The 24,276-nt window shown below is 40.2% G+C and overlaps 3 protein-coding genes across 4 annotated transcripts; 2 read left to right on the top strand and 1 right to left on the bottom strand.

The window, feature by feature from the left end:
- Positions 1 to 4,028: 4,028 nt before the first annotated feature.
- On the top strand, positions 4,029 to 6,133 carry LOC138214998 (cilia- and flagella-associated protein 20-like). Its single transcript, XM_069176910.1, has 6 exons — positions 4,029 to 4,378; positions 4,769 to 4,848; positions 5,169 to 5,280; positions 5,375 to 5,563; positions 5,660 to 5,773; positions 5,960 to 6,133. The coding sequence occupies exons 1-6, from the start codon at positions 4,295 to 4,297 to the stop codon at positions 5,963 to 5,965; spliced, it is 585 nt and encodes a 194-aa protein (XP_069033011.1). The 5' UTR covers positions 4,029 to 4,294; the 3' UTR covers positions 5,966 to 6,133.
- Positions 6,134 to 6,643: 510 nt separating this feature from the next.
- Positions 6,644 to 8,990, top strand: LOC138214997 (cilia- and flagella-associated protein 20). Of its 2 annotated transcripts, none has more exons than XM_069176909.1 (6): positions 6,644 to 6,981; positions 7,835 to 7,914; positions 7,987 to 8,098; positions 8,204 to 8,392; positions 8,489 to 8,602; positions 8,801 to 8,990. In XM_069176909.1, exons 1-6 carry the CDS (start codon positions 6,898 to 6,900, stop codon positions 8,801 to 8,803), a joined length of 582 nt encoding a protein of 193 aa, XP_069033010.1. In that variant the 5' UTR covers positions 6,644 to 6,897; the 3' UTR covers positions 8,804 to 8,990. The 2 variants fall into 2 exon arrangements, with proteins under 2 accessions (XP_069033010.1, XP_069033009.1); XM_069176908.1 differs by having other exon boundaries at positions 6,646 to 6,981; positions 8,798 to 8,990.
- A 90-nt stretch (positions 8,991 to 9,080) lies between these two features.
- On the bottom strand, positions 9,081 to 24,226 carry dgat1a (diacylglycerol O-acyltransferase 1a). Its single transcript, XM_069176903.1, has 17 exons — positions 23,963 to 24,226; positions 22,083 to 22,170; positions 16,799 to 16,839; positions 16,446 to 16,531; positions 15,986 to 16,038; positions 15,671 to 15,776; positions 15,042 to 15,170; positions 14,611 to 14,685; positions 14,151 to 14,254; positions 13,984 to 14,022; positions 13,768 to 13,809; positions 13,493 to 13,537; positions 13,056 to 13,168; positions 12,588 to 12,653; positions 12,309 to 12,396; positions 11,962 to 12,024; positions 9,081 to 11,334 (listed from the first exon to the last, which is right to left on the bottom strand). Exons 1-17 carry the CDS (start codon positions 24,214 to 24,216, stop codon positions 11,188 to 11,190), a joined length of 1,539 nt encoding a protein of 512 aa, XP_069033004.1. The 5' UTR covers positions 24,217 to 24,226; the 3' UTR covers positions 9,081 to 11,187.
- Between the last annotated feature and the right edge of the window lie 50 nt (positions 24,227 to 24,276).

The raw sequence follows: 24,276 nt of genomic DNA, 5'->3' as shown, positions 1-24,276 counted from the left end.
GCAGCTTATTGTTAAACGTAATACTTGGTGATTCACTGTTTTTGGCCAATAGTGTCTTTCCTTTCCTTATGAATACCAGAGACGGATGAGCTCCGATCTGTTAACATGTCCCTCCGAGGAATGTCTTTCCACTCTTCGTCATCATTCGACAGTTGGATAAAACATGGCAGAAGACCTGGATTGAAAAAAAAAAAAAAAAAATGCCTGCAAGCGGTTATCATGTTCTCAAATTGTTGATGTTACTTTCGTACCCATGTACAAAAATTGGGAACGAGGTCAAAGTCTGCAGGTATTTTCTTTTCATCTGTTTGTGCAGATAATTGCCCCTCAGTACCTGCCACAAATTAATGGATGAACATGTGACTCCTGATTGTTGCCCAGATTTACATTTACAAAAAAAAAAATCACATCTTAATCTATCAGATCTTCTTTTAAGATAAACAATGATCAACAAAACCCAACAGTTTCAGACGGAGACGTAAAATTCATTCTAGTAAACTTAAAACAATGAACGCTTCTGTTTTCACAGAATGCCCATAAAAATCATGTGATTAAAATATTCTCGGGTGAAATAAACACGAATCTCTCCTTTCCTTCAAATCCTATTAATGGAGGCACATTAGTGTGCAAAGCATCCATCAGTTTAAAATGGCCTGGCTCATTAAATGAAGCATAAAGTTCCCTTTAGATAATCAGCTAAAATGTAGTTTACTCTGATATGATCGTGCCTGAATTAAAAGGTGAAACAATGACCCATTGACTGATTTAGAAATATGTTTCATAAACATACCTGGTGAAGACAGCGACAGAGGTGGAGAAAAAAAGTCCTCGTACAGGAGATTAACGCACAACTTCTTGCTAGTTTATAATCTTAATAAAGAGTCGCATTAACGCTCACACTTTTATCTCCTCTTCATTTGGTGTGTCCCCTGTTCTCTCTATAATTTGTCAGTAATAAGAAGGCAGTGAAAGGAGAGCTGGGACTTGAAGCTCTGGGCGGGAGGACTCCTCCAGCGCAGACTACAGTTAGACAGCTGGACCTCCTCCTCATTCTCTCTTATGTCACATCAAAGAAAATGTAAACAAGAATTTCTCCTCTTCTTTTGCATCCTCACATCCTCTTTATCTATCTTTCTTCCCCTTGCGGGTAACTTCCCCTTTCCTTCTTACTTTATGTTTCCCTGTTTTTATTCTGAGACTTCTTTTATTTCTCTCAGTCTTCCTCTGAATATCTGAAATATTTAGAAAGGATGGACAGAAGTGGAAGGAAAGCGGAAGAACCGGGTGCACAGTAATGGCCCAAGACGCCAAAGCTTCACGCACAGACGAGGCTGAGATGGTAAAGGCAAAGTGCGAGTCTAAAAAGGTAGACAGGTGTCATAAAACAGAGGAGGAATCCATACGCCAGTTGAGTATTGATAAGGTCACACTGTGTTTTCAATTCGAAACGGCATTCAAAAATCAAAACAATATCCGTCCACGTGAGTGTTTTAGAAACGAATCTCCGTCTCTACTAATACACCTGAAAAGTGCAAATCAGATTCTGTGACCTGCGCTATTGGTTAGTTTTAGGCACGAGGAGCGAGATGGTTTTGGCAGGGATGTTAGGGCGGGTCACGTGACCGGGGCATGACGAATCGGGAAAGGATAAATTGGGACTCCTGTGTCACTGTTTTCAACCAGAACCGGAACCACAACATTTGAATACATCACCCGCCAACAAATCTGTCGCCTTTTATTTACTTATTTTACCTAGAAATTCACATTTTCTTCGTTCCCTCTGTTTCACGCACACAATAAAAAATAATAAAAAAAACCAATACCCGTGGCCTCTATCACACTAACAGCAGTGTAGTGGTACTTAGGCAAAAATATACACGTTTGTGTGGACGCGTGCAACTTGCATTGGTACGGTGCGACCTTCTACAACAGCTGCAGCCTCCGTGCTTCACACTGCAGGGTTGTGGTCCCCCTTTCCACTACCTAACCACGATAAAACGTGGAAGTGTGAGTGACTAGCTGGCAAAAGAGGGAGGGAAAATCTGAAAGTTATTCGGCAGACCCTCTTTTCTTTGAGACAAAACAAAATAGAAGCTGGAACGTACTATTTCATTAAAGTGGGTTTTCATTCAAGTTTATTTAAAGCCGTCTCCGAGGTGGTCTCGCAGTGAAAGAGTCTGAGGGGAAAAAAAAAATAATATATATGTTCCGTTTGTCTTTGTGTAAATACCTGCTGCAATTAGAGGAGAGAGAAGCAAAAATAATAGTGAGAAACAGACAAAGAAGTATAAACCGCTCTCCGTAGATGTTTTTACAAGGCTGCCAGCTAGTGAAGCTGAGACATCACATTTATAGAGACACTCTTTAAGGAACAGAGAGAGAAAGAAAGAAAGAAAGAAAGAAAGAAATAAGGAAAGAAAGAAAGCTCGTAGAAAGGTGGAGAGGAGGGAAATGTAGAATTTTTTTTTTTTTTTTTTTTTACATTCATTTTAGCACAGATAAGGAACAGCACCTCATAAACTAGAGTAAGATAAACAGCTTTCATCTGCGTCCAAGTGCATGTGCGTGCAGATGTGTACAGTTCATGTCAAAATGTCAAACAGAACTGGTGTCACACAGACCTGAATACCGCTGAATGAATTCAGCTTCAAGTCTTATGAAACTTAATAGGAGACTATTGATTTATGTTGCACTGTTGGTGATGCCAGTGTGCAAAGTGCCCGGCTAATGTTTGATTGAACGTTTCTCGGCTTGTTCAAATATTTGAATCCTTTGTCAGATGTTTAAAGTGCTGGAGACGGAGAGGAAGGATGTCCCACTTGACACTTTAGTGGGATACAGTTGGTGAAAGGAGTACTGAAATATAGTTGTGCGTATTGGAAATCTATTTCTAGAGACTTTAATTATTAGTGCGTTTGGGAATTAGAGGGGCACTCGAGCAATTTTAAATCTGAAATTCAATTTAATGGCACGCAGAACGCTGTCAGATCTGTTGTGTGTGTGTCTTTTGTGGGTCTGGAGGAGGTTCGTCAGATCTGGGGAAATAGCTTGCCTTGGAAATTGCACTTTTTAACAGGAAGCCTGTGTTACAGACTGGAGGGGACAAGTTGGAAAGATGTAGACGCATAACAGTGTTGAGTATGGTATCCAGTGTTTTCGGAGCTCCACCTTACCATTTTTCTTTATATCAGTGTCTCACAAGTCCCCCCTAACTCGCACTAAACCACTGTAGTACTGATTTCAGCAGTGCCTGAAGGGGAAAACAAATAAGTTTCAGTATTTGCATGTTGCAGTGTGTATCAGCTGGCTGGTATCCGCAAGTAATACGTCTGAATTTCTTCAGTAAAGGAAAAAAAAAAGACTTTTATATATTGTTGATGTTCATAAAAGTCATTAATTTAAGCAGGATAATCACTTCAGTTATTAGAAAATAGGACTAAATCAAAACCTATAGTCTGTCGTGAGAACATGCATGAAGCAGATAGCATAAATTCAGAAAACGGACATTTTCCAGACGATTAACAACACAGTTTTAATAAATATGATGTTATATAGTTAAAGAAATGGCACTAGTATGTTCTGATGTTAAACTGAATTGTAGCCACAGTTGGTTTTTTTGCTGATGCAAATTTTTTATTTAATATATAATAACATATATATAATATTTCAGGAATGCCTTGATGGGATTTAAATTTGGCACAAATGTTCCCTTCCTCCCAAGGATTAACAATTAGATTTTTTTTTTTTTTTTTTTTGGAGGGGCGGGGGGGGGGGGGTCAAAGGTCACACAATGTAATCTATTAGTTTCTGGCTATACGGCAGTAAAAGTTATTTAGTGTACTTTTTTTTTTTTTTTTTTTTTATCTGTGTTGTAGAACAGAGGAAATACATGAAAGGTGTTTTGGTGATTCTGGAACAGTTTTAATTTAGATTTAAATGTTAGTTATCGGATCATTTCGACAGACGGCTCGGGCTTTCCGTTGCCACGGCGACCAAAGATGCGTCACTGTTTAAAGCACCGGTGTGAACAACACGAAGAGATTTCCGTTCCCCGGCAACACCAACAAAAAAAATAAATAACGCGGAGTTTGAGACTGACTGCTCCTCTTCGGCTGCACTTGGGAGACACATGGAGTTATAAGTGAACACCGGACGAACTCGGTTGTCGTATTCGAGTGAGACGTCTTAATTTCTGGTCAGCGGAGCCGCTGGAGGTGGAGGAGGTGGAGGTGGAGGAGGAGGGGACGGAAACCAAATCAGTAAACAAACGCGTCGCTGGTTTGAATACTGCGAGATGTTTAAAAACACTTTCCAAAGCGGGTTTCTGTCCATCCTGTACAGCCTCGGCAGCAAACCGCTTCAAATATGGGAAAAAAAGGTAAAGCAGCGACACGGAGCCAACGCTACGAAAGTTGAATTAGTTCCCAATTGCTCGTCGTGCTAAAGCTAGCTGGCGTCGTGCGTCCTCAGGTTGTTGTTGTTGTTGTTGTTGTTTTTAAAGTCCGCAGCTCCTGCTGACTGAAAGTTACTGAAATGACCGACGACCATCCTCAAGTGTTATCTGACAGCAGCTCGATATTAAGTGCTATATGTTGTTTCTTTATTCACCCCAGCATCACAAGTTAAATATTTCCCTGCAGCACACGGTGATTATTCACTCTCGGGACGACGTAAGAAACGAGTCTTGTGTTGTTGTTGTTGTTGTTGTTGTTGTTTTTTTCCCTCCCGTTTAAAACCGGAATAAATCGAGTTTGTTTTGTGTTTCCAGGTGAGAAACGGTCACATCAAGAGAGTCACGGACAGCGACATCCACTCGTACGTGTTGGAGGTGGAAGGAGCAAACGTCAGGTGAGTTCCTGCTTTTTTTACTTGATTCAAGCATCGGTTATAAGTTGATGTGGTCCTTTTAAATTCAAACCGTGTAACTCAATATGTATCTCGCCAATTGTGCTGCTCAATTATTGCTCTATAATAATCTTTAATAAGCTTATCATAAGCTTAAGGCTGGGCATATATATATGTATGTATTCATAGTTTTTATTTTCTTTCTTTCATTCAATGTATTTGTCTTGTTTTGTTAACTTAAGAGATAAAAAAAAAAATCAATCATATGACTTCAGGTTTCAAGCCGTCCCGCCTGCTTCTCTCAATTCTCTCCTCTCCTACAGCACCACCTACATAACATGTCCTGCAGACCCCAAGAAGACACTGGGCATCAAACTTCCTTTTTTGGTCATGATAATCAAGAACCTCAAGAAGTACTTCACCTTCGAAGTTCAGGTATAAATACGGAGACGCCCCCCGTCCTCTTGAACGCTTGTGATTCGCGCTCACCGACGCTCTTTCTGTCCCCGCGTCTCTTTACGACGCTCAGGTGTTGGACGATAAAAATGTTCGCCGGCGGTTTCGGGCGAGTAACTATCAGAGTACGACGCGAGTGAAGCCGTTCATCTGCACCATGCCCATGAGGCTGGATGACGGCTGGAACCAGATTCAGTTCAACCTGTCGGACTTCACCAGGAGGGCCTACGGGACCAATTATACGGAGACGCTGCGCGTGCAGGTCGGTGCGCCGAGACGAGCTTCCTGCGCCGGTGTGGCTGTAAGATGTCTACGGTGAATGTTTGAAGCTGTATTCTTCTCTCCGGTTCCCTTTCAGATTCACGCCAACTGTTGTATACGGAGGGTGTATTTCTCAGACAGACTGTACTCTGAGGATGAGCTCCCAGCAGAGTTTAAACTCTACCTGCCTGTCCAGAACCAGAAGGCCAAGGTGAGTACAAACATACCTCCAAAAAAACACAACCATAATCTTGCTCATCCATTACATATAGTCCCATAGTCACAACTTTCCTGTAATTGTTCAAGTAGGAATATTGCTCCATCATGACACCTGTCAGTCACAGAAAATATCGTTTGGACAGTTTTGTCTAATGTTTTATCTGTTTGGTTCTTGCAGCAGTAGAGCACCTCGACCTTCACCCGTCACCCAGATGTCATGTGGAGTTTAGCTGATGATGTTTTCTGTGTAGACACATAATGAACTTTACATTTTGTACAATTGCTATTTTGGAACTGTGACTTTTGAGTGGTCTATGGCGTTGCTTTCTGCACAATAAAGTTTTTTATGGACTGATCTGTCCCCAGTTTTTGAATGGATAGCACCGTTGTCAACGGACGGCGGTCCCTACTCCGTGCTCGCAGCGGTCACAGCAGCCCGTGTCTGTAAAGATGACGTCTGCAGCCATCGCGTAAATGCCGTCAGATAACTGAAATGCAGGTGAAGTCACTTGTTACCCGCTGACCACGTCGAGGCCCATTTTCCAGGAGTTTGTAAAAAAATATATATATATAAAGAAAAGTAGAAGAGTCCATTCACCAGATATAAATAATCAAAAAAAAACAACATATTGTTGGGACAACATTTTAAACATTTGTAAAATATATATATTTATTCTCAGGTTCCCAAATGAATCAGTGAAATCACCGTGACTATCGGTTTTGTTCATATCACACAGACCTGCATGAATGTAGATATTAAAGTGCACCTTGTTGACGACCGTCCATTACCGCAGACCAATGCTTTCCGTTACCACGGCGACGGAGGTCCGTCAACATTTAGGCACCGGTGTGAACAACGGCGAGACATTTCAGTTCCCCATCAAAGCCTACATCGCGAAGGCGCGGGGATGTGTGTGTTTTGACTTAATGAAGGTATCTTAACGTATGGCCGGAGACGTGTTAGTCTGCTCCACACTGAACCCGCAGCTTTGGGTAACGAAACAACATCCGAGAACAAACGTGTCGCTTCTTAACAATCAAGACAGCAGCGACTGTTTTTTTTTTTTTTTTTTTTTTTAGCGGAGTCGAACTTGTGCACAGCGACTGAGCTCCAAGATGTTTAAAAACACTTTCCAAAGCGGGTTTTTGTCCATTTTATACAGCCTCGGCAGCAAACCGCTTCAAATATGGGACAAAAAGGTAAAGCAGCGACTCCGGATGAATGCTTATTAACAAGAAACCAGATTAGCCTCCTTAGCTTGTCGAGCCGAAGCTAACCAGCGTCACGTGTTTTTCCGGGCTTAAAGTTGACATTATTGAAACAGCTGTGCTGTATTTTGGGAGCAGTGTTCAAAGAGATGACTGTGGTTGTGTCGGTTTTCTACTTGTGCACGTTTAAAACGTAACATTTTAGAAAGAGGTGCCAAAAAAAAAAAAAAAAAAATGTAACTTTGTTTTGTTGCTGCAGCGCCTTCACGTTTCCGGTCGATTGAAACTTCCGGTTAAACCTGCACAAAGTGAATTATCAAAGTGCTTCAGAGAGCCGGTAGTTTTACACAAAAAAAAAAAAAAAAGTAAATTTTTGTTTTAACTTTGATGCAGCTGCGCTGATTTAAACACCATTTTTAAATTCAGAAAGCCACGACAAGAAACAAAGTTTGGCCAAGAATGAGCTGTTGGTAAGAAACAGTGAAAGCAGGTACCTGGAGGGTATCATGTGTAAAAGACAGTCTGGGATGAACTTAAAACACTTTTATATTGACTGAATTCTCCATCGTGACTTTACTGCTCCCACATCAGCATCTGCATGACCGTCAGACTGATGCTGATCCGCTGATTAGTCGCTTGTGCAATCAACGTATTACATACATTGTTTTTAAGCATCCCTTTAATTTGTAAGGTAAAAAAAAAAACTTTAATTTGTACTCGGCCGGACACCATCTAACCTTTTTGAACAGCTCAGATTTGCAAAAAAAATTGCTGGTGACTCTCCCTTTGCCGGAGAGAAACGGCTTGATCAAACCAGAACAAATACATTTGTGCGTGTTCACAGGTGAGGAACGGTCACATCAAGAAAGTCACGGACAACGACATACACTCCATGGTGTTGGAGGTGGAAGGGACAAACGTCAGGTGAGTTTTTGTTTTTGTCAGCTCGTTTTCACCCGTCCCGCCTACTTCTCTCAATTCTCTCCTCTCCTACAGCACCACCTACATAACATGTCCTGCAGACCCCAAGAAGACACTGGGCATCAGACTTCCTTTTTTGGTCATGATAATCAAGAACCTCAAGAAGTATTTCAGCTTCGAAGTTCAGGTATAAATACGGAGACACTCCCCGTCCTCTTGACCGTGACGTAAACGCTTGTGATTCGCGCTCACCGACGCTCTTTCTGTCCCCGCGTCTCTTTACGACGCTCAGGTGTTGGACGATAAAAATGTTCGCCGGCGGTTTCGGGCGAGTAACTATCAGAGTACGACGCGAGTGAAGCCGTTCATCTGCACCATGCCCATGAGGCTGGATGACGGCTGGAACCAGATTCAGTTCAACCTGTCGGACTTCACCAGGAGGGCCTACGGGACCAATTATACGGAGACGCTGCGCGTGCAGGTCGGTGCGCCGAGACGAGCCTCCTGCGCCGGTGTGGCTGTAAGATGTCTACGGTGAATGTTTGAAGCTGTATTCTTCTCTCCGGTTCCCTTTCAGATTCACGCCAACTGTCGTATACGGAGGGTGTATTTCTCAGACAGACTGTACTCCGAGGATGAGCTCCCAGCAGAGTTTAAACTCTACCTGCCTGTCCAGAACCAGAAGGCCAAGGTGAGTACAAACATCCACACGTATGCAATTTTTTTTTTTTTTTAATACTCTACATTTAGTTACATCATTTTTCCTAGAATAGTCATTAACAGTAGATATAGGAACACATCTCTATACGGCAGCTGTCATTTAAAAAAAAAAAAAACGTTTTTATTAAGACGTTTTTTCTAATTTGTGTCTATTTGGTTCTTGCAGCAGTAGAGCACCTCAACCTGCACCGTCGTCCCCCAGATGTCATGTGGAGTTTTTTTTTTTTTTTTTTTTACTTTGTAAACATATCATGAATTTCAAATATTGTAATATTTTAATTTGGAAACTTGGCTTTGAGTGGCTTAGGGCATTTGTTTTCTGTACAATAAATTGTTTTGTGGATCAAAGTGTCATCACAGTTTTGAGTGGATAGCATTCTTGTAAAAAAACAAAACAATCATTACAAATTGATATAAAGGTTTTTTTTTTTTTAAATAGACGAGTCCAGTCACCAGATATAAACAATCTTTATCAAACAGGACAAATATTTTCAAGTGGGAGGTTATGAAAATGATTTGCATTCCCACAACATAATCTTCATTTCACGTTGGAGCACAGGATAAACAAAACTAACAATACATTCAGTTCACATGTTGATTCAAATAACTCACAAATCACAGAATTATCTTTTGAAAACAAAAGCTCAACTTCAAGTTGCATTTCAAGCTGGTGTTCAATACCAGACTCTTTGCCTTATGAAAAACTGTGATGATGACGCTTTCCCATTACATCAACAGTGTTTTATGCGTTCCATCCAACGCAGTTTTTATATCTCAAAAGCTTCCCAGACAGCAGCTCTTTTCATGTAGATACATAATCCTGATGCGCCACCTCAGCAATAATCCTCAGACTTTCCCTCTCACTGAAGACTGAACAAATTTGCCACACTTAACTGCTGCCACACAATGAAATACTACAAACATAAGATTTATGCACAACTCTCAAATAAAGCTCTCCTTCAAAATAACATTTTGTTTTCAAGACAAAAAAAAAAATTACTGCTTTTATAATAAACAAGTGCATAATGTTTCAGTTTGGTTACATTTGGACATGAATTGTAGCGTAGAGCTGTAAGTCTTCGGTTCCCAAATAAACCAACACACTGTGTAAATGAGTCCGCTTGCTACATAGAATAAGGTTACATTACTTAACATGTGTTTTAAAGTTACTGTATTTGGCTTCAAAACTATTGGCATATTTTTAAATCCAAGCATATTTTACAGCAGGCACTTGTTATTTTCAATAAGGAATGCCGACACTGATAACTGGTGTTAACGTTTGACAACAGTGTTTTCCCTGAAATATGGTCAATAAGGAAAGATTTTTAAAATAAAAACGCTCCAATTTCTAATTTTCAGTCGACTCCCCTATTTGGAAACAGACTAAAACTTATAAATAAACATCTTCCTCTATTAACTCATATGGCAATATCCATAGTGGCAACAGTGTCGGGCTCTGACAACAAGAAATAAACGCTTAAGAAACAAAATACTGTAGGACATCTAACTTGAACAGGCTGTTTCTCCTATTTTAAGTATTGCAGCTTGTTTTACTTTTAAACAAAATGAGCCAACCATATATAACAACAAAATGTCAACAAGCAAATTACAAATTATTCGAACAAAACACGTTTTCTTTACATGGTTGATATAACTTAAAGAATACAGTCATAGAAATCTATTGCTCGAGTCAACAGACATGCATCTCTTTAAAGTGCAAAAAACATTCATTGGTTCAAATACATAAATCAAATACTGCTTTAAATGAAGATACAACATATGACAATTTAAAGATGGCACAATTTAACGGCGTACGTTCATATGGACAAACATAATTCTGCCAAGTCTAAAAAAAAACAAAAACATCTGATAACGTCAAATGCAAAGCAGACAAAAGACAGTAAAGCTAAGGCAAAGAGCACAGTTGGAGCATGTACTGTTACACAAAGAGCTTGCATTGATTGTGTTTGTAGATGAACAGGGCAGGGGAGGCTGCCTGGAGGTCGACGACCACGCAGTCACAATAACGTTCTTTTCCCTTCACTCTTTTAGGAGGGCGAGCTTCGTTTCCTTCACTTTTCTACCTTCAGACATTCTTAATATCCTTTTCAATTTAAAGTTTGTAATACTTGAAACTGTATTGCATCACAAAGGGCGATACAGGATATGCATACCGAATGTCCAACAAATTGTCACCGTGGTCAATTTTAAAACCTGGAGACGTGGAGGAAGGATCTCGTTCTAGCTCGTGCTCGCTTGGCAGTGGTTTCGAGTGTGTTGCACCTGGCGGTGTGTGCATTTAAAAACATGCACAGTTCAGGAGGAGTGCTTGGTCGCAAGCGGCGTTCCCACTTTTGAACGTGTACGTCTCTGAATGTCCGAGATCATTTCTTGACATACTGTGGTCTGCTCCTCTGAAGTGCAAAAAAATTGGTTCTCAAACACATTTCCTGCGATCGCTGCGCCAGCCTCACATCAGCTTCCTATTATTGTCACCTTAATTTGCTCTACATCCTCTCTCTGGCTCGTCCCGCAGGCTGGTTTGTTTGTCTACCGTTATGTAGTGGTGCCGTAATGAATGACATAGTAGTCATGGACATACATCAGCACGGCGACGGGCTGTCCAATGATGATCGAGATCCACACGGCTGCATTGCCGTAGTTTCCGTTCAGGAAGCGACCCACAAACCAAGCCAGAGGAACCTGAAGGGATGTATGGTCAGACGTCATGAGCACAGGTCAGGTTCGGAGACGGTGTTTGATTTGTGACGAGTGCTGGGTGTTAAACTTTAATACTTTTAGACACTGATCCAACTGCTGTGGTACTTTCAAGTATTGAAAATTGCGTTGACAATCGGTACCAAGTTTTAACACAGAGGCTTCATCCGCACCAACGCATTTTTTTAATTTATTTTAAAAAGCATAACTATTGCGGTGTTGACACAGGAGTAAATCTCATCAGTGCCAGCTAGCCGAAGCGTTTCACATACATAGGTCAAGCAGATAAAGTCGCTCTGTTTCAATTATGGTAAATCCCAAATTAGGACGCCTTTTTTTTCACTCTTATCAAACCAAATTCTTTTTTTTTGTAAAAAATTTTTAAGAGTCCTACAGCAACTAGGGACTCGGGGCATTTCAGTGGGCGTCTGGGTAGCTAACATTGTAAATTGTAGCAACAAAAAAAATGACAAAATGATTTGGACCATCATGTAATTTTCTTTTTGTTAAAATGGCTTTTATATAACTGGTTTTGACAAAATCTGTAGCAGCATTGAAATTTTAAAACGATAGCCAGCCCTATTTGTGACGGGATGGTTTAATGCGTCTTACCTGAGCCATCATTCCCATGAAGGCCCACAGTCTGAACATCTTCAGAGGAACACTCACAAGGTACTGAAGGAGAAAAAGAGAAAGACAATCAGAAAACATTTTGTAAAATGTTTTTAAAGGTGTAAATATGAAGAGAGAAAAGTTGCGCAATCATAACTCTTTATTTTTTGACCTTTGGGAGGTAGCATTTTGATTCACACACTGGGTGTAAAATTGACTTTTAGCATGGTTTTGACATTGTTTTCAGATTTGTAAATAAAACACGAGGTTTGATCAGCAGTTACAGTATGTGGACACTAATAATGCTTTATGTCACGAAGGAAGACTGAATGCTGTTTTTTTTTTACCTCGTGGAAGAAGGCAGAAACCAGGAAGACAGCAGTTTGAGCCAGAAACTTGTTGGTCCCTTTCATCAACATTGGCTTATAGAAGTGTCTGTAAAATGTAAAGACACGCAGACAAACTACAGTAATCTTTACATCTAAAATCTCGCTGAAAATACCCTCAAATAAGTGTTGATTCATTTACGATTGTTCAACACGCACTACAATGAGAATGTAAAGCTAAAACAAACAGTGTCAGTGTTAAATACTGAGCGAACTCATTACAGAAACGTTGACGCTCACCTCAGGCACCACTTGTGAACTGGAATATTCCAGTTGGCCCAGAAATATGTGACAGACTCAGAGTTCCTGAAATCAATGAAAAATAAACAGTTTGACGATTTGGCTTCAAGACCAGGAACATATTTTGTTTTTAGTTCAAACTACTAATCAGACTGTAATTAGACATATAAACGTGTTTCATAAAGTTGTTTAGCTTTTAATATTAAGTAGGACTAATTCACTATGAATCCTGGGAAAAAAAAAACTTTTAATATAAAAAAAAAACATGGCTGACAAAACAATTGCAACAAATCAAACCACTCCGCTCCATTCAGTCCAGCAAATGTATATACATATATATAAATATGAATAAATATTAGAATTCTGAATTATTATATCGGACCCAAAAATCCAGTATCTGTTGGGCTCTAGTTTCTATGCACATGTAATTGTGTGTGAATACATCTACAGTATGACGTCTCTACTCACCACCAGTCCCTGTAGAACTCCCGGTCTCCAAACTGCAGCAGTTCTGCCACAAAGTTCATAGAGGAGTGGAAAAACCAATAAAAGAATATTAACCATATCAGGTGGTTAGGGACCTGGGAGAAGGAGAGGAGAGGGGGGGACGGAGATGGAGAGGGAGGGAGACCAGAGGAGAGTAAAAGGTCTCTGGGTTGGTAAGATTACATGACGGTTGCCTCCTGTACTAAAATAAAACCTTCGGAACCTGGTACTTCTCGAGCGTTTTAATCCACGTTTAATAACTGTATAATAAAAATACATAAAGACCCATGTGAGACATTAATAACAACTAGATCCAACACCAGGGTATTCTTAATTTTGTTTAATACCTTTTCCTCCATGACAAATTTATAGTCGTTAATATGATAGCCATCCTGTATAACTCGTGTCATGATACTCACAGCCAGTTTCAGCAGGCGCTCTACCATCCTAGAAAAGTCCATTTCCTGTGAGACACAAAGAGTAAAATGATTTTGTTGGAAGACGCCACCAATGACTTCCTTCGGAGTCATTTCTGTTCATATGCTGCAGACACTGAAACACTACTGGTAGGGTTGAGTGACTTCAATTAAAAAGGCAGAAGTTGTTTGTAAGGCTGTGAGAAAAAGAACAAACCATTCGCAACACAAGAGAGAAGAAGTTCCCCTTTAGTTGAGAGTATACGCAGTGTACGCACCTGGAATGGTTTCATTGAGTTCTGAATAGTTGGAACCATCCACTGAAAGACACATGTTTGAATTACTTGTTTTATGTTTATCAAATTCTAACACATTCATATAAATTACAGCAATGAAATGTTCCTACAACAAATAACCTTTCGATTTACGGTGTGTGTGTGTGTGTGTACAGTGTGCATTCAGTGTGATGTGTGTCACGTAAATATCCTACATACCTGCTGTATTAATCCCACCAACAGCTGCATGAAGAAAAGCTGCAAGAGAGAGCGAGTTACGATTTCAACTAAAGACGCATGCATGTCTCAGTCCTCATTGAGTCACCTTCATTACATCATCGGCTGAGATGTTGGGTCAGTATTTGTTCGTGATTGTTCCCTCTCACCATTTCAAAAAGTCTTCTCATCAGGAAACTTTTGCGTATTCGAGGAGAGCGCGGGAAGTTGAGTTGGTAGCAGAGAGTTGGGGCAAAGACGAAGTAGTACATGTCTGAAGACAAACAAACAAGTCCAGTCAGCCTGTCATGTGGCAGTGAAAGTGTGCACTCGTGTGCACTCGTGTGTACTAGTGCGAGTTACATTGACAAGATTGATTTCTGACAAAAACTTCATTTTAAACTGTAGACTAATGCGCACTGTATTATAATATGTCATGGTAGCCTTGTGAGGGATGCTGTATACAGGACTACTGGGCCAAGGTGGTGGTCCAGGTAAATTATTCTGACATTAAGTTAAGGTTTATAGTATTTAGACTGTGTGGGGAAAACATTTTGTTCCAGTGAGTTTTTACATCCCGGCTGATGATAGCAAGGTTTCAAAATAAAACTAACTGTGCTGTTTGGTTACCTCGGTGCGTGAGGTTGCCCGGGTAGGAGACTTGAGTATGAACTGCTGACCCATTGGACTGTGCCACATTCGGACCTGGAAAAACACAGAAATAGAGATTTTCTACAATTTGAATTCCAAACATCATTCAGTGGTTTAAGCCAGTCACCATGTTGCTAAAATCTGAAGCTTAAGATCGTCCCAAATCACATGCAGTGATACAGCTGCTCAAGATGCACACTTTGATCTTATGTCCCCGTGTGCCAGAAACTTCAGTTTACTGTGCCACCACCAGATGGTAGAAGCAACAAAGAAATACAAAAAGGACCCGATATGTGCGCTGAGCCATGTGTCTGTGTGAATCACCTCTTTAATTTATTCACAGAAGTCAGAGCTGTTTCCTGACTGTAGATGATGTAACAGTCCTTCAGTGTGTGTGTCGATGCACTTACATGAGTATGATCGTGTCAGTCTTTTGGCTTTGGCTTGTCGTATTTCTCTACACCACCTGTTGGCCTCTTGGTAAGAGAACAGCTTGAGAAAAAGCACCGTGTAGACCGCTAAGGAGAGCACACCACCCGCTGACAAACGCACACGCACACGCACACACACACACACACACACACGCACCACAAGCCATTAGTTATGTGCAATAAATGATGCGATACAGGAAAGGAGCATGGCCATATGCGAGTGTACAGATGGAATTAAACTCTTGAAAAATGATTCATAGAATTGCAACAAAGTAGGAGTCACGGTTTTATTTGTCAGCATTATTGTAATAGTTTGTCTCTAAGTATCATGAAAAAACTAAACAAGTGATCTGTCAGTTCTTTTCTTGTAAACAACAGTAACTCTGTGAATTCTGTATAAAATACAGCTGCTGTTGGCCATGTTTGTGGTTGATGTGCAGAGGTTAAGCACTTAATATTCGCCACAACATTTGCTGCATCATGGTATGACATGATTGTCATCAACTCAGAATATGGCCATTATCACAGAGAAGTTTTTTTTTTTTTTAATTGTACTAGAAATGAAACCAGTATTATTGTGGACGCTAAAATATTGTATTTCTAGGTACCTGGAGTCATGGAGGTCACAGTGAGTACTGTGGCTGCAGGAAAGACAAACATGCATGGCAGGTTAATAATGTAAAGAACCCGTCCTGTAGTTTCAGAGATGGTGCCCTAGAAAGGATGAAAAGAAATGTTGCATTTGTCCTAGAAATGTTGGATTACAAACACAGATCTAATCTGGATCAGCAGTGTTGTTGTGATCAGAGTTAACAGTAGGTAATAAAAAAAAAAGGGGTGGTGCTGTGATGTTGACTTTGAAGACTCTATCACACCATTGTGTGACTTAAGAAAACATTATGCTCATTACGGTAAGCACTTACCACAGCCAGACGCCTCTCTGTGTACAAGGCTGCCAAGATGAACACATTGGACACTAAAAACACAGAGCAGAGAAACAGATTCATGAGCAACTCCAACAAAAACATATGAATGATTTGTTGAGTCAGGTATTATCAAATATTCAACCGTTTGGTTTTCTCTAAATAGTGGCACTTATTTCAGTTTGGTTGTTCTAACGTTATCCTAAAGTCCAGTGTCAATCCCTGCTGAGGGCAACTAAGCTCATTTACCTGAATACCAATTTATTTTACTGCACTGATAAAGCTAATCATTACCACAAAGGACATCATGCCAAGAGTCAACTGTTTTTGGTAAATAAAGGATGCAAAATCAATTTATTTGTGGGTAATCTAAGAACAACACTCCTTTCCCTCAACTCAACACCGGTCTGAAGGTCACAGACGGACAGTCAGTCACAATCTGTACATAAAGGCTCCATACCAATGATCAGGCAAGCTGCTGGCCAGCTATAGGGGTCCTTTAGGAAGAGAGACACGACTTGGATAGGGTCGACCAAGATGCCGTACCTGAGAAGGAGAAGTGCAATAAGTATTGGTATTAGTACTTTCAATATTACGTGAAGGCTGGAGATGATTCTAATAATCTAACGACAGCAACAACTTTTGAGAGGGATATGCGTTAAATGAAAATGGCGAGGGTGGTGTGAGGTGAAAGATGAGTTGGGCAAGTTGAATAACCTCATGGGAGTAAACTGAAAAAGCATCTGCTACATTACATAAATGTAGGTTTGTGTGTGTGTGTGTGTGTGTGTGTGTGTGTAGGTGCATGCTCACTTGATAATGTTCTCCAAGAAGAGGCGTGCATTACTCAGCCCCTGAGTAAGAAGGAGGACAAAACACCAAACAGGAGATAATGAGTGCAGTTAACAGTATCAACAAAGATTCATAGGAAAATATTTAACAGCACTCTATAGTGAAGGGTTGTTTTTTTTTGTCTGGCCGTGTACTCAATCTGCCCTCATTTACAGGCCAGGAAAATACTTCGCTATAAATCTGGCTCATCGTTTACCTTTCCCACAGCTCGGCTCGACATTAGCCAGCAGATTTAACTGTGTTCGTTTTTCAGAAAAACAGCTTTGACTTTAAGGGGACAGTGACTGCCCACAAAACACACAGGTACACGCCGATATTTTTCTGCAGAGCAATGTACTATGAGAAGGGTGTTAACAATATAAAACATACATGCTGCTGAGTCATATCTGTCTAAATAGATCAGATCCGGTTTAAGTTTGGCAACATGTACCAACTGCCAACACACCTTGACTACAGTCGCACCCCTGTTAAAAAGTGTCAAGTTTATGATTATATTATGTTTTTAAGTTCAAGGTCAGAGTCCAGTTTCATCTCAGTCATCAGTTATCTGAACTTCTATAAGATAAAACCAAACAAGCACTCGACTCAGAGAGGCAACATTATGCGGAGTGTATATATGTGTTTTTTTTGTTGTTGTTTTTAAATAATTTTTATGGAAGTATATATATATATATCAGGGAGAAGGTTAAGATAAGGAGGATATACCATACGTCATATGATAAGGTTATCTTGTAGTGATTATGGCCATTGGCTCACCCACACGCTGCAGCAATGCGATTCTGTTCCAACTATGTCTTTTGTCCAAACCAGTGACTCTGTAACCTTCAGCATGGACAGGAGAGGACCTTCATGTGCAACTCAATAAATGGGGCAACGGCCTCCACACAGCATTCATGGGGAACATAGCCAAATGTGTCTTTTCTTTCATCCCCGTCCACAGAAAGGTCAGCGTGCACAGTTAGATGCAGAGCAACACTCTGGGAGGTGGCGGGAACAAAGACTCTCCAGCAGGAGGTTCAGTTGATAAACTGAACCCAGGCTGCTTTAACAACCATTTCTTCTCTGTGGTAAACTACAATTACATTTGAGAATATTTTTTTATTAAACCGTCACCTGTCTTACAATCAATAATATCCAGTGCGTTGCTAAAACTAGGGACTTTTACAAAATTTGATTTGTCTCCAGAAATATAAACTAAACGTGCACAAAGACAATAGTGGGATGTTGGCAGTAACTGTGGCCACCGTTGCATTTTAGGTTAAATGTCCACATCAGACATTTCTTACCCAATTGTCTTTATTACTGTTTACAACTTCTGAAGACATTTTTCTCTATTTTGAACACAACATTTTTAATCAAATATTATTCAAGTAATACAAAAAAAATTACAACATCTGTAATGTTTTTAAACAGCAATGCTGACATCATTTAGATGGACTGTGTGCTTATATCTGTTTTTCCTGTCTAGTTTTGTTAACGTTGTTGCACTAACATGTCTGATCAACTGTATCTCAGCACCGATAGCTGAGGACAGAAGCGGCGTATCAGATTTGGTGGATAAGTTTAAAAATAGAAAGAGTCGTCAGGAGTTGACTGAACCTGAAGCACCTGACACACCAGGATGATTTGAGAAAACAGGTGCAGACGAAGGCACAATAATCTAATATTTTGAGGCTGATTAAATGAAACTGGAGCTGACAGTGTAAAGCTTTGCTTTGCTTTACACTGACCTTTACAGCCTGTTGTCATTTAAGGTATTCACGGATCACCTGGCTGCAGATCAGGAGGAACAATGACATCTTTCTGTCATCCAGGCCTACTAACCAAGGCACAGTATTTTAAAAGAGAGTAAACTTTCTGGTGCCTCACTGGCACAAATTTAGTAGAAACACTCTGTTTCCTCAACACTGTCTGCGTCACTTCTTGGTGTCAGATTTCAATCTTCAATTTAAAATGAACGTGTATGAACTTGTAGATGAAAGACAACTTAAAACCAAGTCCCTGTTGATAGTTGTTTGCTATGCTGATGGATCTGCAGTGGAATGAGCGTCCATCTCTGAGGAGTCCTTATTTAGGGATGATAATTCACTAAATAACAACCAGAAGATTTTAAGGCCGTTTTATAATAAATCTTAAAAGTGTCTTCATGAACTTCAGAATTACTTTCCATGGATTCCCCAGTCACCAAATGAAAACATCACAGTGGCACAAATCTGATTTTTTTTTTGTCCAACATCTATGCTGTGAGGTTGTATATCAAGTCCAGCTGTTGAGTACAGAAATGAGGAAAAAAATAACAACACATCTAATCTGTGATCTCTAGAAACATGCACTCCTGCAGCTCACATTTCAGGAATTAAGTTTGTGGTCCTGGGTAGCAAGGACACATTACACAACTAAGCTTCTAAGTGTACGTGTGTGTGTACACACACACACTCGAGGCTCTGCGGTTCCACTTCACACTCTTACAGCCTAATCCCAAAGGCTTCCTCGAAAAAGTCTGAGAGGAGCCGTGTCAGCTGTCCCTGGTAACCATAAAGTGGAGGACGTGGTCGTTACGGCAATAGAAACTTTCTAAGAAGGGATTAATCCTGTCACAGAGCTGCAAAATTAGGTTTGATTTGGAGGGAAAAAAACACAGACACACACACATCCAATACAACAACACAGACATCTACATACACTCACATATATTGTTCACCAATGCACTGACAAATGTTAATTTCTGTGCATGCACCCATGAAAATACATGTGCCCCCAGCTGCGCAAAGAATGCATGTGTGTGCACGCAGACAGACACTCGCACACATGTATAATATCTTATTTGTAGTCTGGGTCCATTTCAATTTCATTTGGATTACAGATAACTGGACATTTGTATCCTCCACACCAATCAAAATACCAACAGTGATTGGATGTTCTAATGCACTACAGGGTGCCTCTGGAGAGAGAGACACACACACACACACACACACACACACGCACGCACGCACGCACACACGCACATACGGCTGGGGACATAATTGACTGTGACACAGTGAACAGTATTGCATCTTCAACAGAACACGTGTGATTCTAAATAAAACATAAGTTTGCTAATTTACTTACTTATACAGAACACCATCCTGATACGGACCTATTTCCCCCGGTATCTTCAACATTGTATATCACAGAGGATGCAGCTGTGTACAATGAGTGCAAACACTGCAGCACATCCTTTCTGCTATTTTAAAAGCAGCTCCTACTAATCTGTTTTCTTGTCATTGAGAATGCTTTTGCAGGCCGCTTGTGATGTTGTTTCCAAAGGATCCTTGTCAGCTCATACTAGCAAGCTTAAGATTTATGAGCAGGAACTTTTTTGGTACCATAAATAAAAATGCCCCTGCTAGAAGGTTAACCTTCTGGATTAATGGTTTATTTTAGAATTTTAAACTTAAATTTAACTTTGCTGGTTCAGCATGCTGGCTCCATGGAGCAGCATATATAAGAAAACAGTGGTTGTAATGGATTAAATGTGACTATTAGAATTAAGGATTTAAAATGCAACAATGTAATACTAATGGAAATGGGTCACATCATAAAAGACCCTTTGTTTGTTTGTTTGGATTCACAGCTGTAACTGTTGGTACCATAAATCATCTCACGTCTGCAAATTGGCAATAACAGAAAATGTTTCCTTTGCGGTTATATTTATAATTTGCTACAATTTGTGCTCAATATATAATGACATGCTGTATGGTTATATATTTAAGTCTTAATATAACCTGCAGGTCACATAATATCCTCTATAAAAAATACAGCTATCAAAATGTCAACTTCTGATGAGGGTTAATGTTCAACTTACTCACTGAGTTTAAACTATCATTTATCAACCCATATCTTAGCAAAATTTAGAAACTATAAGGAAGTAGCAAATCAGTCCAAAGAAAAACTGACTGTTGAGTGTGCAACTGTGCACGCATGTGTCTCTCTGACATTAACTGTTGGATGGCTCAAAACTTTCTTCAGCTCAACAACTCAAAATCAGAAGTCATATTGTTCGATTCCTCAAACAATAACACCGGTCTCATTAAGAGTCAACTTGGTCCCCTGTCTGCTTATTTAAAACCTGTTGCCAGAAACTTGGGAGGAATGTTTGACTCCCAGTTAAGCTTTGAAACACAGATAAAAAAAAAAAAATGGTCCAGTCCTGCTTCCTTCAATTAAGAACCATCTCCAGAATCAAACCCATACTGTCACACTCTGACCTGGAAAAAGTCATTCATGCACTCATTTTCTCTTGACTCGACTACTGTAACTCCCTCCTTTCTGGCATAAACCAAAAATCTATCTCCCGCCTCCGACTAGTCCAGAATGCAGCAGCTTGGCTTCTTACTGGTTTTAACAGATGACATCACATTACTCCAGCTCTGGCCTCTCTCCACTGGCTCCCGGTTGGATTTTAAGATTTTGTTGATCATTTTTAAGGCCCGCCTGGGTCTGGCCCCGAGCTACATTATTGAAATGTTATTAGCCCCATAGGAGCCAAAGTCCAGACTTAAATCAAAGGGTGACCATGATTTTGCCATTAGGGCCCCTCGACTTTGGAACGACCTACCTGAGGAGATAAGGCTTGCAGAATCATTAACTTCTTTTAAATCACTTCTTAAAACACATTTTTATAGAATTGCTTTTCAGTGATGTCGTAATTTTACATCCTTTTATGCAGTTCTTTTGTTCCCCTGTTTGTGTTTGTTTATTGTATTCATTTATGTATTTGTTTGTTTTCTATTCCATTTGCTCGTTTTGGTTATTTGTTTGGTTTTCTTGTATTCATTACCTTAATGGTATGGTCTTTTTTTTTGCCTCCTGGTTTCCTAAATGTTTAACGGTATTGACGTTATGTACGACTATGCTTTGCTTCTCTGTAGAGCACTTTGTAAACTCTGTTTTTAAAAGGTGCTATATAAATAAAGTTATTATTATTATTATTATATGTGGTGAGTCTACTCGCGTAAAGAGAGATAACATAAAAACAATTTATCAGATTTCTCACAGACAACACAACAAAAGGTGATACGTCACAGAAAGTGTGTGTAACAGGTCTTCCACCATGAGGATGTGCACGAAACAAGTGTGAGCTGGCACTTCTGCTTTCGTTGTCAGAGTAACTGCCAAAAAAAAACTACACAGCTAAGAGTATGCCGATTTGGAAATGGCAGAGCAGCACCTTCTCAGCTCTGAATAGACACACAGTTTTACTCACCAGCATGACAACACACCAGTTGAGGATTCCTCTGTAGTTGCTGTAGCCACTGGCTGAGCTCAAGAGAGACTCCTGTAGAACGTGGCAGCTGTGGAGAAACACAGCCAACAGCTTTTACTGATGACTTTTAGGATGAATCAAACTCTTTTACACTCCTTCCCGTCTGTTTATCTCCGCGAGCTCATGGATGAAATCATTGCTCGCACTTTAAAGCCACTCTCAAGCCTCAGTAAAGAAACACTGAATACTGTGTATCAAGGACCTGCTATGCTGAACATATTCATTCAGATATTACACTATTGCTTATTGCCTTTTTTTCCCCAGATTGCTTGACGGACTTACTATTGCTTTCCAAGCTGTAAAACACATAATAACATTGGAGCATTTCTAAAAAAAAGTGACCTATTTTAATGGTGCTTAGTAATGCAGGAGTATCAGAGAAAATGTGAACACCAGGTAGGGACAGGGAGTTATATTCTACTGGCTTTTATATGAATCCAGTGGAATTGTTGTTCCTATGAATTCACCAGGCGAAGAGAGGGAGTTGTGAAAATGTAGGTTAAAGGAAATGACCTCACAGAGTATTGTGAAAACTGAGGCCATTCATCAGGCAAGAGTGTTTTACACAACCATACATGATACAAAGACAGCAAGAGAGATGATGGAGGGACAATTTGAAACGGGGTAAAAGGTGAGGAGAAGGGGGAATAATAGAGTCAGTAAAATTGGATGGAGGACAAGAAGAGGAGCAGAAAATAGACAAACAGGACTGACAAATGAGATATTTGCAATATCTGAGAGTGGACAAGTAAAATGAGGTGAATAAACAGGGGAAAGAACCTCATTGAGAGCCAGACCACATGGCAAGACCAGACCAGAGGAAGAACGTGCAGACAGAGACGTAGTCAGCAATCACCATGTTGCAACAGTACAGGACAATGGCACTACAGTAATCCAGCTGGCAAGTGTCAAAATAAAATAATCTCACTTGATTTCTACATGTGGGTGTTGCAGTGCCACATGTCCTTAGGACAATGGTTTTCACATCTTTTATTTTGAGTCTAAAAGATGTGGCAAATCCAGCATAATATGTGACAGTTTAAGACAATTGAGTAACTGTGGCTTTAGCCCAAAGAAATGCATGTTTCAAACACGTGGACGTATCTGAGGAGTGGGCGTTGTACCTTAAAAATCATTGATTATGTTTAAGGTGAGGGGTCAGTGTCTTCTCTGAATATGTATATTTTCACTGTAAACTTGTATTCTCCTGACATGCCTTGTACAGTGTACGAACTTACAGCTACCCCTCTCATTTAGAGATAGAAGTCAAGAAACATTACATGACACCTTCCTTTTAATAATAATAATACAAAAAAAAAAAAAAAAAAAAAAATCTGTATGCGACTTTAATTTTGTATTTTGTTAATTAAAACTAAATCAGCAGGGATTCCTTCTATCATCCATTAATCGGCCAATTATTTTCTCGAGTAACTGATTAACCTATTTGCATGTTTAAGCACAACATTTCAGAAAACTTGTGACAAAACAAATGAGCTGTCTTAATGCAACTCATCAACTTACGTTTCATAGTGATATCTGCTGGCTATATATACACACACCCATTTCACCTACAGTGTCTCTTTCCTGAAAGAATAAAAAGGTGAATTATCTGTCTTCATGGCAGAATTTTATTTTAAAGAGGGCAACTATTTATTATTGGCTTTCTGATGGCCATATTGAAAGACAGCTTTGGTAACGGTGGCCTGGCTAACCCCACGCGAAAAGGCACACATTATTAATAAAGACAGTCAAAATCGTTACAACAGCTCGTTATTGACATTTTCTTCCTGTTCCGACACCGTTTTATGAAATCAAATTACCTGAGTCTGTCGTTGATATCTTCCGCTGCGCTCCTCTGCTTCTTCGGGCTGTGCTTCCCCGTCTCCCGGTCCCCCTTCCCGTTGTCATTGGCACGCTTTGACACTTCGCCTTTGGCAGGAGGTTTCTCCGCAGCGTCGCGCAACTTGCTCCCGTTGGCATGCTTCACGTCAACCGCTCGGGCGCCGCCGACGCCGGAGATGGTCGTCGTCCTCCGGCGGGTTGCGGGCCCTTTAATCGCGCTTCTTTCGCTCATTTCGGCGGCTTCAGTTCGCGCAGTTTCTACCTGCCCGACATCGCTGGTCAAATTGCGAGA

Source organism: Embiotoca jacksoni, unplaced genomic scaffold, assembly GCF_022577435.1.
Source record: "Embiotoca jacksoni isolate LCO1_2020_lvr unplaced genomic scaffold, fEmbJac1.0.p SCAF_7, whole genome shotgun sequence".
NCBI lineage: Eukaryota > Metazoa > Chordata > Actinopteri > Embiotocidae > Embiotoca > Embiotoca jacksoni.
The sequence above is the reverse complement of the archived record's forward strand: the minus strand, read 5'-3'. Positions and strand labels throughout refer to the sequence as shown.